General features: G+C 44.3%; 1 protein-coding gene across 1 annotated transcript; it reads left to right on the plus strand.

The window, feature by feature from the left end:
- Nucleotides 1-851: 851 nt before the first annotated feature.
- On the plus strand, nucleotides 852-17049 carry LOC118390046 (fibroblast growth factor receptor 4-like). Its single transcript, XM_035780197.2, has 16 exons — nucleotides 852-1622; nucleotides 3834-4033; nucleotides 6759-7094; nucleotides 7305-7358; nucleotides 7885-8148; nucleotides 8318-8574; nucleotides 8922-9045; nucleotides 10303-10632; nucleotides 10843-11182; nucleotides 11292-11413; nucleotides 11531-11641; nucleotides 11831-12021; nucleotides 12939-13061; nucleotides 13524-13732; nucleotides 14006-14111; nucleotides 14549-17049. Exons 2-16 carry the CDS (start codon nucleotides 3940-3942, stop codon nucleotides 14723-14725), a joined length of 2838 nt encoding a protein of 945 aa, XP_035636090.1. The 5' UTR covers nucleotides 852-1622; nucleotides 3834-3939; the 3' UTR covers nucleotides 14726-17049.
- The last annotated feature ends 576 nt before the right edge of the window (nucleotides 17050-17625 follow it).

Here is a 17625-nt window from a genome sequence, read left to right on the forward strand (position 1 = left end):
CCCAACCGGGGCTGGCGCATGGGCTGTGTGCTACACTCTCTCTCCTCATCCTGTACCTGCAAAATGCAAAAATAAAATAAGAATAATTTAAGAATAAAAAAGATTGCATTTCAATAAAAGAAAGTACTTGACTAAAACAAATCTTCTCATGAGTATGTAAAGGTTTAAAGGAACTAAACTACAGTTTAGCAGCTGACAGTGTGATTTGTTAAATGTATAAATTAATTAAGCCTTGTGTTCTGGCTCTAACTGCAATTAAAGGGATTAGGCCTACCTTGGATTGCTTTATACCATAATGATGCAATTAAGCAGGTCAATTTGCAGCTATTAAATAGACCTACAAAAACAAGTACCTTATAATTGCATGTGTTTCAAAGTACCTTTTATGTCCTATTTGTTTACACCCCAATTTAACATGTAATAAATGAAGGAACAATATAAAGCTATCTCACAAAAACAACCTAATTTGCATATGAGAAGGACAATTGTCCTACCTTTCCAGTGATTTGCCAAATATGGGAAATAAATGGGTAAATAACAAATAGGCATATAAGTGAAACTTTTATTCAGGTTATGGTTTTGACTTATTTCTCAAGAAGAATATATTTAATTCATTTGTTTTTTAAAACCAAAAGTCTAATAGCCTACGTTTAAAAATAATAATCTATAGTCAAGTATTAAATCTGCCTCAAATGAGACATTAAACGTAATTGAACAACAATCGAGAGAAACTGTCAATTAAGATATTGGATTTGGGGTAAATGGAGTGGAGGCGGCAGAGATCTTGGTTTATATTTGTCACCGAGGGGGCAGCCTCTGAGGGGATTTGTTTTGGGGGTGGGGGTTACAGAATCTTACCCCCTCCTCCCTCTTCTCGCTCGTTTTAGTCCATTGTTGTGACTCTTGCGCTCACAGTGCAGTGGAGTCGGATCGGCAGCGAGACGCATCAGAAAGCTACCCCGCACCATTACCAGAGTGGCTAGCTAGCCTAATTGAGATTTAGCTCGCTTTTAAATGTACTGCGCTCTGTTGGGACCAACTCATTTATGCACGGACTCTGAGCTATTGAAGCGCAAACCACGGTGCGCAAAGATTGACCAACATCTGCTCTATTATTGAAGCGCTGTTGACTGAGAAAGGAGCGATATAAGGGACTACACCGAGAACATCGGAGATTTATCTGTTTCTATTTGCAGCAACCAACACGGATCTTGTTCCTTCCAATCGCAAGAGGGGAAATGTGAATTGAGTAGCAAGTTGCCCGAAGTCTCTCCTTATGGATGTAGCACTTTCAGCAGCATGAACCCGAAATAAGGAGCCAGGCGCGCAAGCCTCATTCTGCTGTGAGAACACAATTGGGTCCGGGTGAAGTGGACTTTGCGCCCCAGTTCCAAGGATCAGCGCTTCCCTGCCTGCTCCACACCGGCAGCTGTCCTTCATGTTATGGTTGTTTTGATGGATGTATAAGTGTATCTCCGAGGTTTTCACCGGGACCCACATAAAAGGCAATCACCAAGAAACAGAAGCCCAATATTCACATCGATCGAATGGAACTTGGATATTCTGGTGCCTAATATACTTTATCAAGGATTGATCATTAAGAGCAAAGACCGACAAAAAAGGTAATACGATTTCCTTGGACCCGCGAGGTTGCATAATTACGTTTCATTGCCAAATTGATTTGAACTCCACACATTGTACTAGGTCATGAATAACCTTTCTTGCAAAGAGTACCATGGTTGGTTATGTTTTAAAAAAACATAACCAACCAACCATCAGGCCTATATTAGACAGTGTGATTCGGTTAGTCTAATGTAAGCGTTTTAATGAAATGCATGATAATACAGCCATAATTCTGTTCTTGTAATGTCTTTTTGACATTGCAAAACCCCCTTCAATTTCAGAATTTGCTCACAAGTGAATGAGAGATTGCTGAATGTGGCAGTATCTGTGCAGTAAAGAGTTACGACATTGTTTTCACTGTCATATCGATTTGATTGACTTTGGGAGCGTGTGAAACAGACGCGCACAAACATGACATGCATGGATGATGGTGTTGTTGTGTTTTCTCTCCCAATAGTTTATGCGATAAACCAACTGGACACTTTGGATTGGTTATATCAGTTGGGCTACAAAGATAGGCTTATAGGCAATAATTGTAACGCGCCTTGAGAAACTGATTTAAGTTATAGCGAATTTCTCACGATGATCATCTAGTTAAAATGTTACAGAAAGAGTTGTTGGAAGGTAAAGGAGCAGAAGACATCGTTTGATTTATGACAACAACATTGTAACGGCTAAAGCGAATCAATGATCGCAAACAAATTAACCGGTTGTGTAGATCCTCCACGACATTGAAGGCATGTTTATATTTCACTTGGTGCTTTTGTCATAAACACAGATTATTTCATGGTCTTCATGGGACCACATCGAGATGAACTCACCTTTCACGCACCGTAAATAAGACCACATACCCCCCCCCACATACACAGTTCTAAATGGAGAAAGAATAGGATAGTTCATTCACGGGATAGTTATTAAACTGTGTGCGCCATGGCGGCACGCACATGGTATGCATGGAACACTCCAGGACTGGCGCCTTGTGCACAGTTGGCCCGGCTCGGTTCGGTTGGCGTCATGGCACCTGGACAAAAATAATCACGCCGCTCAGTCTTGTTCCTGTTGTTCCTGTTGCCAACTTTGGTCCCCTGTCACGCGATTATAAAAAATAAACATATTTCCATCAAATCAAAATGTTTTTTTTGTCATCATAAGAACAGTCTACTCTAAAAAATAGTTTAATGTTGAATACATCCTCACTAGATTATTTCAACCTGGACTCAATGGCAGACGTAACATAGTAAATGTAGATCTGTCTCCCTCCATTTAGTATGTTACATCTTGTATGGTATGTAGGCTAGTAATTTGTGGATGTCCAGCATCCATTTCGTATGATATGAATTACAGTTTGTATGATGTAATACATATGATATGTTACGCATTACAATTTGTTGGGGCTAACGTTAGCTTGGTGGCTAACATTATCTAGGCTAGGGATTAGGGAAAGGGTTAGCTAACATGCTAAGTAGCTAAAATGCTAACGTTATCCGTGATGTGATTCAAACACTCAACCTTGGGGTTGCTAGACCAACCTCCCTCCTTTAGTTATGGTTTCTTAGTAACATTTTGTCTTATTTAACCATTTAACCATTTAACCATTTAACCATTTAACCATTGTCTTACTTAACATATCATACTCATTTGAGTGTCACATGTTTACTTTTACTATGTTATATAAATGTTATGCCTAGTCTTTGAGGCAGGCTGATTATTTAGGGGGCTCGGGGAAAAATGACATGTGTAGGCTTATTTTTCTTCTCTGTTCTGGCCTGTCTGTTGTGTTGAGTGTGCCTGTGAATTTGCTATTGTTGCTCCCCAATAGCTTCCTGGCAAGTCTCAAGTGTTTTCATAGTAACGGCCCATTATTATTACAAGCATTTCGCTACACTCGCATTAACATCTGCTAACCATGTGTATGTGACAAATAAAATTTGATTTGATTCCAGACAGGCTGTGCACCTTTCTTCCAGCCGCACATTCACACCCTTTAGTTATTCATGATGCAGGGGACAGTGGACAATGTGCTTTAATGACTGGACAGTCAGGACACCAGTTTAATAAGAATACAAGGCCAGTCTAAAAGAGTCTATTTCTATCACTACCTATTCACAAGGCTATATCCCACAAACAATTTCAGTGCTACTTACTGAAATCACATGCTACAATTTAAATTAATGACTGACTGACTGTCTTACTCTGTGTTGTCCTTCCAGGTCCGTTTTTTGGTGTGTGTGTGTTGAGTTTGCCAATGCCCGGAATCGGTGTGTGACGCCAGGGTTAGCTCCCCTTCATTATTTTGCTATCACACACACCTGCAAGATGGTGAATGTCTATACGGTTTGCATCGTCATACTCTGTCTGACTGTTGGACTCCTGACCAAAGCCATCGGGCCAGAAGACGTAAAAACAAAAGGTAGGTTTCTAAACATTGCCAAGACGGTTGTTCTTATATGTTATTTCTCCTATACTGATGAATGGTCTGAAGCCCTCTTGAGAATGATTTGCTGATGGACCACTGGTTGCATTCTCCCAGAGGGTGGTTTCTCAACTATGCAGTTTCTTAAAATACATCTCTCAAGTCTATACTTCCCAGCTTAATGTTTCAAGTGAGGTTGCTCAGTTCTGCTCAGACAAGTAATAAAATAAACCACCAACAAAAGCTTTAAAAATAATAGAAAGGCCATTCAATGAACACTTCTCGCTCGGGGAAGTAAAAAAGTGCCCGTAGTGGTACAGTACAGTAAGCCTTTGATTCGTTAGGTTGGTCTATTTATAGGAGAGCAGCGAGCCATAGGGAAGGTGTTATCCAGTCGAATTCAAGGTGAAAGGAAGGAGAAAGGTTGTAATCGTTTTTTTTTTTGGGGGGGGGGGGTAAGGATGGGTAAGGATGGGTAAGGATGGGAAAAAACCATGCTATCTGCCGTAAACCATGCTATCTGATCCCTCCTAGATCCTGGGGCTCGGAAGTGTAAATTTGTCTGGAGGGTAGGGAGGAGAGGATGGTGGGGGGGCCTTCCATTGATGCTTTACAAACACATGCCTGTCTTCATGTATTACCTGCCACAGCCATCCATTTTGCTCTAAGTATTGTTATGATGTGTGCAGATTGGCTACAGGCTTGGTAAATTGCAGCCCTCCAGGCTCACAGGAGCTGGGGTCTTTTTTAAGCCCCTATACTGATCACTATCAGGAATGGAGGAAGCCCTACTCTAGTCTGGGGTTTATTTCAAAAACTTTGATAAACTTATTTGCATTATTCACAGCTGTTTAGAGTCCAAGCACAGTAAATAACTTCCAAAAGATTTAAATACAGTTCACTGATGATAAACCCCTCGGCTACCACAGCAGTGAGAGTGGTAAGACAGGGAGAGGGGGCTGTGTAAGGTGAACCCTGGTAGTTTTTCAATGGGCCTGTTTGTTAAGACTCCGTGGAAAAGCTCACGTGGAGAATGCAGCACTAAATCTGTGCCAGAAAACATTTGACTCATTGGACAACGGTAATAATTCAGCACTGCAACACCATCCAGGAAAGTTCCTGTTTACCAACCAGAAAAAAAAGAGAGAATGAGAGAGAGAACAGAGGTAGCCGTGAACTCTTTTAAGTGTGGCTGCAGGATGAACTTTGTGATATTTTTCTCGTGGAGGAGGAGTGAAATGTGTGCCACACACATCGTTCCAGAGCACAGGCATCAGTGTGCTAACGTAGAACAGTGCTGCTCACACTCAGGCGTTGACTGTGATTTACTGAGGAATATATCCCCTGCAGATATGACATAGATCAAAATTCATTGGCATGTAGGATACTTTGCATTTGAACTGGTTAATCACTGGTCTGTCCTAATGTGTTGTAAGCAACGTGGGTACAATATTATCGCTCACTGTTGAGAAAGAGTCAGTATATTACTGATAATATTGCGTTATGGCAGTTGGTTCTCAGCATTTCCTTTGTGGTGAAAGGATACTAATGTAGAAGACTTATATTGCCAAATGTGCCACCCAGGAAATAAACAAACCATAGCATACCATGGATTCACCTCTAAAGGAACTCTAGTCATGAAAGAGGCGAGTGCATCTGATGGCCAAATGGTCAAACCCAGCGTAGTTCCCCCATCCAGTTCGAGTCACACCAGTGAAATGTTTTGTGTGGTGTTGTGTTTGTCCCCTCGACACTTGGTGACTATTCACACTCAGCTGTGAGTTCAAATGAAGGCCACAGGCCTCTCCATGTCCTCACAAGTTCATTAGCATGGTTCTGTGTACTTGGTGGGAAACGTTGTCTTTCCAGGAATAATAGAAAGCGGCACTTTTCAAGTTGCTACGGCTTTTTATACTATGCTGCAAAGTAAATTCACAGTGTGTGATGGGATGGTAAACGAATGGCTAGATGGGTCAATCTCATAGTCAAGTGAATGGGAGTTTTTTAATGGACAAGGAACATATATGGTACTTATTACAGTGTAATAGAACTGTATTTTTTGTTGTTGCTAATTTGAGTTGAATTCAACCAACCATACAAATGATGAGGATAATCATGGCAATTCAAGAACATTAAGAACATTAATTTTTTTAAATCCAAAGCTCAAGTCTTGAGGTTTTAATATGTGATACCTCTTAAAGCATAATCATGGTATTATGAATTGGCTCTACAAATGGAGCATTACAGAGTGAACAGGGTCGTGTTGTTCTCTCACCATTAACTTGGTGGCCTAGCTCTCCCCTGTGTATTCCTCCTCCTCCTCTACCTCTGCATGGCTCGTAGAGCAGTTAGGGAGAGCAGCTCCTCAAGCAGGGGGAACAGATTGCCTTTTGACTGACTGAGGGGGCTGCAGGAAGTAATCACACAGAAAATTGGCCTGGAATCTGCACTTTTCAGCGTTTTGACTGAGCGGGTACATCGTATATGGCTGAACGAGCAGAGGCCAGGGGAGCACTTATCGTGACACATTAGCCCCCAGTTTATCAGTTCACTCCATCACCCACCAACCAACCAGCCCACATTCAAACACAAGCATGCTGAGAAATGCAAGAAACACATACTTCTATGGAAGCGTTTAGATGTAAACTGAAACCTAGGGAGTTTTTCTCTTTTTTAAAAATTATTCTCACGATTCCTCTCCTCTCTCGTTCTCTCTGTACAGATCTGAGAGTGCCTCGGCCACTCATCTTGCCTCATTACCCGGAGAATACTACAGCGGTTGTAGGGGGACAGGTTAAGCTGCTGTGTAAGGTCCACCGGCCGGCCTTCACCAAGGTTCAGTGGCTGAAGAGAGACGGAGATCGCCTGGGAGCCGAGGGCCAGCCACATCTTAGAGTTCTGACGGCACTCCAGAGCAACATCTCCAAAGTGAACTCTCTGTCACTGAGCAACGTTTCTCTGGGGGACACTGGGGAGTACATCTGTATGGCTGAGACCACCACACAAGCTGGACACCAGCTTCAGTCCAAGCAGTCTGCCTGGCTACAGGTTCTACCAGGTAAAACAGAGTTTATTAATCAGGCTATGGGATGCTTCTCACATAGAATTAGGAATTAGAATACATAATTTAATAGGATCTCTAGGGCTTTCCATTCAGTGTAGCCTTGTGTTTTATAGTCAATTATATCCTGATAGTAATTGATGACTAACAACAATAACTAGTTGGAAGTCAATGTATATTAATCTCATACCTTGTCTTTCCTGTTAGAGACCCTGATCTCTCGTTCCCTGGACCAAAGTACGGCCATTGAAGTCCCAGCAGGTAATGGCCATTGAACTGCCTCTATCCCAGTGGATTAGAAAGAACTGAGAGGAGTATGAATGAGGATGACAGGGGTCATCTGTGTGACTGAGAGGCTGTTTGGTGGGCTGAAACGGGGCTTTCTCTCCGAGCCTGTCTCTTAGACCTCCACTGAACCATTGCCACCCCATTGATTTATTTGTGAAGGCCCATCCGCTGTCACGTTCATTAGCTTCATCCTTTTTATCTTTCCTTTCTCTTTTATTTTTTCAGGTAGCTAGCTTGCTCTCACTCCCACAATGATCTATGCTGAACAAAACAAGGAGCAAAGAGAGGTGGAGAGGCCTCCGGTCGCCAAGGGAAAAAAATGTTGTATGTGTCGGGTGGGTCAGGGGGATAATGTGGGCGAGAATTGAAAGGTCATAATTGAGGGAATGGCCACTCTTTTTAAAACGAGATGTGCCCACTGATTGTACTGTGTGTGTACGTGTCTTTCAGCGTGTGTCAATACTCACGTCTTTGTTTTGTCTCCCCATTGTCCCTGCAGTTGTCCTGGATGACCTTGGTGAGGACACCAATGAGCACCTGCTCCTGGAACCAGGTGATGTCCTCAAGCTGCGCTGTGACACCAACCGACCAGGGGGCGTGTACTGGTACAAAGAGTGGACCCGGGTGCTGCACACCGCCCGCATCCAGATCCGCGGGGGCGTTATAGAGATCACAGACGTGACGTACGAGGATTCTGGGGTGTATGTGTGTGTCCTCCGGGGAACCAAGGAGCCCCTGAGGAACTTCACCATCACTGTAGCAGGTGAGGTCTGGATCTAGAAAAATAAGATCTGAGCCTTAGAGATACATGTAGGATCCAATCTAGTTTTAGGTTCTATTAATCAATTTCTATGTTCTAAATTCACCCTTTCTAAATGATCAGTTATGATAAAGTTATTAACTCTTTTCATGTCTTTATGCTACTCTCTCAGACTCACTGGGCTCAGGTGATGATGATGAGGACAATGGTCTAGAAGACACGTCAGCTGAGATCGATAATGACCAGGTCTACTTCACAAGAGGTCCCTACTGGACCCACACCCAGCGCATGGAGAAGAAGCTGTACGCAGTGCCGGCAGGGAACACGGTCAAGTTCCGCTGCCCGGCAATGGGCAGCCCTCTGCCCTTCATCCGCTGGCTGAAGAACGGACACGAGTTCAGGGGAGAGCACCGCATTGGAGGCATCAAGGTGAGATAGTGACCAACCTGGAAGCAAAGACAGAAAGAGAGTGGCTAAGGTGGGGAAGAGAAGGAGGGTCAAGGAGGGAGGGGGAGAAAGACAGTGGATCGCGGTTTTCTTTATTAGTGTATAACCTCCACATACTTTGGCCTCAACCCTGGTACCTGACATTTAGTCTCAATAGGGAAGTAACACATTGTGAATCTATTTAAACTGGATCCATCAACAACAAGTTACCATAGAGACAGACAAGCACTTCCAAAGGACAAGCCCATATAACTTGTATCCATAGGAACGGTCCAACACACAACGTATAGACCACCCATTTGTAATGTGTCCGTTTTGTACATTTATAGTTGAGACACCAGCACTGGAGCCTGGTGATGGAGAGTGTGGTGCCTTCAGACCGTGGGAACTACACCTGTCTGGTGGAGAACAAATACGGCTCCATCACACACAGCTACCTTCTGGACGTGCTGGGTAAGAACACACACTCACCCACTTCATAACAAAAACCTCTCTTCACCTACCCAACACAGTCTGCTGTTTGCTCATCTGACATTCAACTCCCAAAGCTGGGAGTGATAGTATGGGAAATTAGCAAAAGTAATTCCCTCCACCATCCTCTAATTCAACCAAATTCTGTCAAACTTAACACAAGCCCTTTCCGTCTGCCTCTCCATAATGACTGAAAGTAAAGTTGGCATAAACTCATTATAAAGTCTGCACAGCTAGTCAAAGCTCCATGGCGTGTACAGTACTATACGGTATTGTCACCACCCTCCTACACCCATCATCACCCCACTCTAGACATCTAGACACAGGCCCGTCTCCCCGCGGAGCCACTGCCGACCCATGATACTTAGCACATGTCAGACTTAATTACTGTCACATCCCAGCTCTCTCCCCGCTCTGCCCCAGCGGCATCTCACTAGACACAGAGAAACACAGAGGTTCTAAAGCCCACCTCAGACAGAGGGAGGATAGAGACTAGCAGGGAGCCGCCAGGGTGGCTGGGCCCACGGGGATGCCACGATTCAACCAGCACCCGCCCCGCTTTAGAAGTCCACCGGGATGTTTCATGATAGAGAGAGAGACACAGAGGCAGTAAATATCAGGCCTGTCGGGGATAAAGAGGTTGAGAGGCCTGGGGGGGAGAGAGAGCGTCCCAACCAGTTTTCCCCCTGACCTGTGACTGGCCAGTTTGTTTCGCCGGCTTGGCAGTCTGGCGTGGGGTCAACTACTGTCTCCAGGATTATGTGAGGGGGAAAAGAGCATGCACACAGAGAGAGAGAGAGATAGATAGAGAGAGAGAGATAGAGAGACTTCAAGGCTGGCCTGGCTAGAAAAGAAAGCTGCTAATGAAACCAATTAGTGAGACTGCCTGAGTATGGCTGGCATTGGTTGTGAGAGACGCTGCCTGCTTATCGGTCCCTTCCCCTTTGGCGATGCTGTGCTGCACTGCGATCAGTCAGATTAACACTGGTCATTACCACTGGCCTTTCTCTCCATGCCTCTGAAACGCCACATGTTAGAACACTAAAATACTGTAATTTTAGATTAGTATTTACTTCAATGGCTAGGGTATTCCAGACAGAGGAATTTCCCGCTCGCTGTCTCCATGGCCGAACTTTGAACTCTTCCCCTAGTCAAGGGGAATCCTCAATGCACTCTGAAGTCTAACACTTTCTCTCTGTATTTCACCCTCCCTCCCGCTACCTCGCTCTCTGTTTTCAGAGCGCTCCCCACACAGGCCTATCCTGCAAGCTGGTCTGCCAGCCAACACTACAGCGGTGGTGGGCACTGATGTCCAGTTCTTCTGTAAGGTCTACAGCGATGCCCAGCCTCACATCCAGTGGCTGAAACACATTGAGAGAAACGGCAACCGCTACGGTCCAGACGGGACTCCTTACGTTCAGATACTGAAGACAGGCAGCCTAAACATGTCGGAGGTGGAAGTTCTCTACCTGACTAACGTGACCATGGAGGATGCTGGAGAGTACACCTGTCTGGCTGGAAACTCCATCGGCTACTCCTATCAGTCTGCCTGGCTCACTGTCCTCTCAGGTACGTTTATTACTCAAACAATAGTATGGCAACATATGGCCAAAGTAAGGAATCTAGAAGAGTTCAGAAGAAATGGTCCCTTGTCTTTTGGGTCAACATACTACAGGTCTTTTTCTATCGTCAAAGGAGTTCAGAAGGAATTGTCACTTGAGCTTGAGACAGTTAGTCTCTAACCAATCCTCTTATTTCCTTCTCATTGTCTTCTCACAGAAGAGGACGTAGCTGACGAGGTGGACTTAATGGAGACCAAGTACACTGACATCATCATCTACGCGTCAGGCTTCCTGGCTCTGGTCATGGCCATCGTGATTGTGGTGCTGTGTCGCATGCAGGTCAACCCAAGCAGAGAACCCTTCGATGTCCTCCCCGTCCAGAAACTCTCCAAGTTCCCCCTCCGCAGACAGTACTCTGTGGATTCCAACTCGTCAGGGAAGTCCAGTGCGTCTCTGATGAGAGTGGCCCGCCTGTCTTCCAGCTGCTCCCCCATGCTGGCCGGAGTCATGGAGTTTGAACTGCCCTACGACCCTGACTGGGAGTTTCACAGGGAGAAGTAAGTCCTGCTTTGACTAACTCATTTGTTAGGGGTTTTGTTGAAGTTTCTTAAAGGTCATTGAATGTATCTACACTGTACTGACCATCATTGTCCTTCCTCTTTCCAGTCTGACTTTAGGGAAGCCACTGGGTGAGGGCTGCTTCGGTCAGGTGGTCAGAGCTGAGGCCTATGGGATCAACAAGGACCATCAGGAGAACATCTCCACTGTGGCCGTCAAGATGCTGAAAGGTATGAGCTAGGTACCATCTTCTTAGGAGGAGACTGGACAATGACTGGTATTTACTATTAACTCTATTTCCAGATATGTTCATAAGACGTCAAATGTGTGTCCTTCTCGTTCCCCAGATGATGCCACAGACAAAGACCTGTCAGATCTCATATCTGAAATGGAGCTGATGAAGGTGATGGACAAGCACAAGAACATCATTAACCTCCTGGGGGTGTGCACACAAGAAGGTTAGTTCAGGACAAAAGTCCACAACAGATAATGACAACCAAAAGTCAAAAGCTACTATCTCACTTTTGCTCCTCACTCATTTGATTCTAGCCCTGCTCATTGAAGTTGCCATTAATGGTGGCCCCATGCCTCCAGGCATCCTCAGTGAGGGTGGACTCAGTCACAAACGTTCTCCTCTCCCCCATCAGGTCCTCTGTACGTGCTGGTAGAGTATGCATCTAAAGGCAGCCTCAGGGAGTACCTGCGGGCCCGACGGCCCCCCGGCATGGACTATACCTTTGATGTGACCAAAGTGCCCGAGGAGCAGCTCACCTTCAAAGACCTGCTGTCCTGTGCCTACCAGGTGGCGCGTGGCATGGAGTACCTGGCCTCCAAAAGGGTGAGTACTATGTCCTAATGGGGTTTGGCCAGTAATTGAGCTTGTATACCCTACCTCTATCCTTTGACTTTCAAATGGATGACTTTGGCCTAAGGGGTTTAGTTATCTCCGTATGTATTCTATCAGGTTTAAAATGTGTACCTGGCCTTCTATAGAAGGTCTTTGGCCTGAAGGGGTTCAGACAACAAGCAAGAGCAAGTTGCAAACCCCTCCCTCCTTCCTTCCCTCCCTCCTACCCCCAACACTCCCTTCCTCATTCACTATCCTCTTCTCTCTTATCAACACACCATCCTGTCATTCCACAGTGGAGTGGTGGTTGAGCCCTGTTTGCCCCTCTGTCCTGCCTCCCGCAGTGGGCTTTGTCCTTTTTAGCACTGCCATAAATCTGTTAGCAAACAGGCGCAGAGCTGTGTCTGTGCCCCGGCATCGGGTTTCTGTCTCTGTGGCCTGCTAGGAATGCAGCAGTCTGCAACCACCCCACCATTACGGAGCCCCCGCAAAACCACGGCTTTCTCATTTCCACCAATCCCCAAATGCCACGTCAATTTCAAATGAATACCAAAATAAACTTAATGACATCCATTCAAATCTGGCAGACAGGGATTGTTTTTCGACGAAACCTCCAGATCTATATAAAGTCGACTTAATTTGGTGCGTCTGGTTAAAATTGGACGCTGCGTGTTGACTTAAGACCGGGTCTTTTCATTTTAGAAACTTACAGCGAATAATTTCTTTGTCAATCCTATCTGGTTTTACCAGATGCCTGCAGAAACAGACAACCGCAATGTAGACCTCTTCACGTCATTGCAATACTTTAATTGTAGGGTATCATTTCACAAGCACTTAACATTAAACTCAAAACAACATATATCTATCTTCATGTTCAATGACTTTACCCTGGTTTCTCCTCTCTATAGTGCATCCACAGAGACCTTGCTGCCAGAAACGTCCTCGTCACAGAAGACAACGTCATGAAAATCGCAGACTTCGGCCTTGCAAGAGGAGTACACCAGATCGACTACTACAAGAAAACCACCAACGTGAGTTATCCTATCCTGCTATCCCCCTGACTGGCTCTGTGGCACCTTGTCCCTCTCCTAAACCCAGATATAAGTGCCTGTGCCAGGGCTGTGCTGCTGTGCGTAGTCTGGCTGGCCAGCTTTTAGAACAGCCCCTGCTGGTATGTGTAGACACAGCACACGGTCTGCTCTCTGTCTAGTGTCACTCAGTCGGCTTGTGCCTGTTTGCAGCTTTAATGCTCTTAAAGACAGATGTTTGATGTGTGCCCACTGATTGGCAGCCAGCTTAATGGAAGATAATTAGAAAAATGGGACAAGGAAGGGAAGTGGGCGAAAGAAAGGGAGGAATGGGAGGAGTGGGGGGAGTGGAGAAGACTGAATGAAAGGCTAGAACTGCAATGGTGCTTCGGCTCTGGCGTTGTGGCAACCGACTGACTTACTGCCTGTCTACCGCTCACTAACCGTGGTTGTTCTGTTTTGCAGGGACGTCTGCCAGTGAAGTGGATGGCACCAGAGGCCTTGTTCGACCGAGTCTACACACACCAGAGTGACGTGTGGTCGTTTGGCGTGCTGATGTGGGAGATCTTCACCCTGGGGGGCTCACCGTACCCCGGTATCCCCGTGGAAGAGCTCTTCAAGCTGCTGAAGGAAGGCCACCGCATGGACAAACCCTCCAACTGCACACACGAACTGTGAGTAGACACACATAAGTGCATACAAAACTTACCAAACACACACCACAGCATTCTCCTCACCTAACCCTTCAACTTGAAGTTGTAAATTGATATTTATTACTGTGTTGTGAAAGAAAGAAACAGTAAGTGGACGTTTGCCTTCCTTTAGAATATATATTTTGTGTCCTGTCTCCTGTGCTACTGTATACCCTGATACTAACTAGCCCTGTCTGTCTATGTGTATATACCCTGATACTAACTAGCCCTGTCTGTCTATGTGTATGTGTGTAGCTACATGAAGATGAGGGAGTGCTGGCATGCTGTGCCCACACAACGACCCACCTTCAAACAGCTGGTGGAGGAGCTAGACAGAGTGCTGCTGTCTATCTCTGACGAGGTGGGTGTCTGGATCCCCGTTCACACACACACACACACACACACACACACACACACACACACACACACACACACACACACACACACACACACACACACACATACACTTACACATACACATACACATACACATACACATACACATACACATACACATACACATACACAAACACACACACACAATCTGCTCGCCAGATGTCCTGTTGCAACAGACTGTTCCAGCTATAGTTTAGTTTATTACTGTAAGACACCCTGTAGTTCAAGATTAGAAACCAAATCTCTCTGGGTTTGTACACAGCACAGTCTCAGATAAAATGTCAAACCTACTACACATCACACAACACAAACGTCAAGCTTAAAAATACAATAAAATACACAACAACACAAATGCAAAGTGTTACCAAACTTAACTGTTTCTCTCCTACTTCTTTTTCTTAGTACTTGGACCTGTCGACACCTTTTGAACAGTACTCCCCGTCGTGCGAGGACACCTCCAGTTCTTGCTCCTCGGACAATGACTCTGTCTTTACCCACGATGCCCTGTCCACCGACCCCTGTCTGCTGGGTTACCACGACGTGCATTCTCGGGTAGACATGAAAACGGCACTGCGGTAGACTGTGGCTCCAACGGGAGTCCTCTGGCTCAAAGGGCATTACCTGGAGAAGTTTGCGTTAGAAAACAACCATGTTGCATGAAAAGTGTAACTTGGACTGTCTGCTCTGGGACTGTGCCTAAGAACAGTATCTCAAACCTTGGCACTACAGGACCCTGGTCATCTAAAATGGCTGCCTCTTCTTCTTCTTATCAGGTTTGGGGTGTTATAGTAAAATGACTCTATTTTGTTTGGGTCTCTACAGAGAGGATTGACAATGGGCTTCTTGTACTCAAACTCATCCGAGCTTGTCTCTGAACGGTATCCAAACTGGACTTTTAAACCAGAAAAATATGTTTTAACAAAAAATATGTTTACACTTCATTTTAAGTGTCCATAATAAACCATTCATAAGGCATTATGAGGCATTTACAAATAGTTTTCTCACATTTTATTACTAATTATTCCTACATTTGTAAATGTTAGTAAGCAAGTTATTCACACATGTATATATATTTCCATAAACATCCTGTGTTGAATGCTTATTCTTTTACCAGGTACTGCTGGAATGTCTACCATCTTTTTGTGAGAAATGACACGGGTCACTCAAAACCTTCAGAAAGTGTTTATAAAGTATAAATAGTGCACACTTTAGATTACGGACTGCAAAAATACTTTACTAATAATTAGTAAATGGTTTATAAATGCCTTATAAATTATTTATTGTAGACCCTTAAAATAAGGTGTTACCAAAAATATTTATTTTGATATAAAAAAACAGAGAAGTTGATTGTTAAATATAAATCTCTCTGTATATAAGATTATTTTACATTTTGCTATTTAAAATTGTCTTAAATCTCAGGATCTCTTGTATTAAAAAGTTGCTGTAGGGGCAGCAAAGTGCCTGAATTTTTTGATTTCCTTTGAATATATTAAAATATACACATATTTTATGTACATATCACAAAAAAGACAATTACCTTTTATAAATTATTCTAAATGCTACGAAAATGAAGGTGTTCAACTTCAACTGAGGTGAAGAAAGAAACAATGTATTCAAGTGTTTTAACGGACTAAATGTCGTGATTCTCATTCCATTTCATCAAAACAACCTCAGCCCCGTTTGTACTCTGCTCTGGCTTTACATGGCATTGAGGCCAGTCGGTCAAAGCCCTCAGGACCCCCAATCCCTTATGCTTTCAATTGTTGCATACATAAACTAACTGTAAGAACAGTATGGTCTGGGCCCTGAAAGAGAAGAATACAATTCAACACAGGACACTGTGGGAATACAGGGGGAGCAGCCCAGCTTCTACTGTCAGTGCTGTATGAAAAGAAAAGGACTGGACCTGCATGTCTGAATGTGAAAGACCCAGTGTGATTGATTTCTAATGGGAGAATCCTCCTCTTTTGTTTCCCCTCTAAACCCTTTAACCAGGCCCAGTGTGTTTGCAGGGGTACAGGCTGAGGCCGGACCTGGACAATAGGCTCTTTGGCAATCCTGATGGGTGTGACTGTGGGGACACTGTGGGGACAGGGAGGGTAGGGTGATACAGGGGTAGCCTGAGCCCCTCAGCCTGGGCCTGTGTGCAAATGAAGAGTCCCTTATTATGTTAATGCCTGGCTCCCACTGATAGCCATCTTTATCCTGCTACCATCTTCAATATACAAATGTTAATTCTGAAATCTGTTACCATTGGGAAGAACTCTAGAAATGTCCTCCAGGGAATGCAAAGGGTTCACCTCAAATCATATAGATAAGCTTCACAATCTAACTGCCCTGGGTTGTTTTTCATTCAGATGACTCAAAAGCATTTTTAGAATAAAGATTGTGATGTTGTCAGCTGAAAGCAAAGCATAATGCTCATACAGTAAAAATAAAGAAATAACAAAAGCTATTCAGGTAGCAGGGCAGTAGGGATGGCTACCTTTTTGTGTATATTGATATCCTTACTGTTGAGTTGTGAGATTTATTTGGTGTGTCATCATTTTTATAAAACAAAACATTCAGCAAATTATCTCAAATATATATTTTTTTCTCCTGTAAGGCAGCTATACCAATGCATGACCTCCAACTGAAAACCAAACCATGAGCTTCAGAACAGCCTCTTTGAATTGAACTTAGCCCTTCGACATCGAGAGGTTTATCACAAAGATCTTCAGTGTTGTTGTTTTGATTCCCATACTACACAACGTCAGGATCAACTGCATGACATTCCATTCCATTTATGTAACAATCACAATGTTCTTTAAAAAAATCCTCAAGAATATTATTTTAGAAATATCTAATTTATTTGTTTTATTGTTTTGTTTTTATATGAAATAAAGTATAATTTAAAATATCAACTTTGTCTCTTTCTGTGGCCATGTGTCATTCTTTTAGAAAGAAGGAGAGAGGAAGAGACAGGAGGCACAGAAAGGGAAAGAACGACAGCAGCTGAATACAGGGAAAGGAAAAGAAAGAAAATGAGAGCGTGAGACAGACAAGAGAAAGAGAGATGAGGGTTAGGGGTTAAGGGGTAGCGGGAGAGTGCACTCGTGATCACAGAGAACCAGTGCCTTTTAAGTGGCACGCTTAACCCCAGCACACGGCTGGCTTATCTCTCATGTGTAACAAATCATGACCAGTCAGTCAGAGGAGGACCAGGCAGGGAGCCATCCGGCTTTGTCCTACCCAGGGCAGGGTTCTCTCTGCTGGGCCTGATAGCGGCCTGTGTCTGGGGTTAGAGGCCATCTGATCCAGCTGGGGACAGGGAGATAAGGCCAGCAGGCCAGATATCAGTCTGGAGCTGATCTATCTCACCTCCTCACATCTCTACATGCTCAGGATGCCTGGATGAGGGGCGGTGTGTGATATGGGAACATAAATTCATAAAACCCAAGACGCTTAACTCTGGATGTCATACCTGACATTCTCAAGAC

Source organism: Oncorhynchus keta, chromosome 11, assembly GCF_023373465.1.
Source record: "Oncorhynchus keta strain PuntledgeMale-10-30-2019 chromosome 11, Oket_V2, whole genome shotgun sequence".
In the NCBI taxonomy this organism is placed as follows: Eukaryota; Metazoa; Chordata; class Actinopteri; order Salmoniformes; family Salmonidae; genus Oncorhynchus; species Oncorhynchus keta.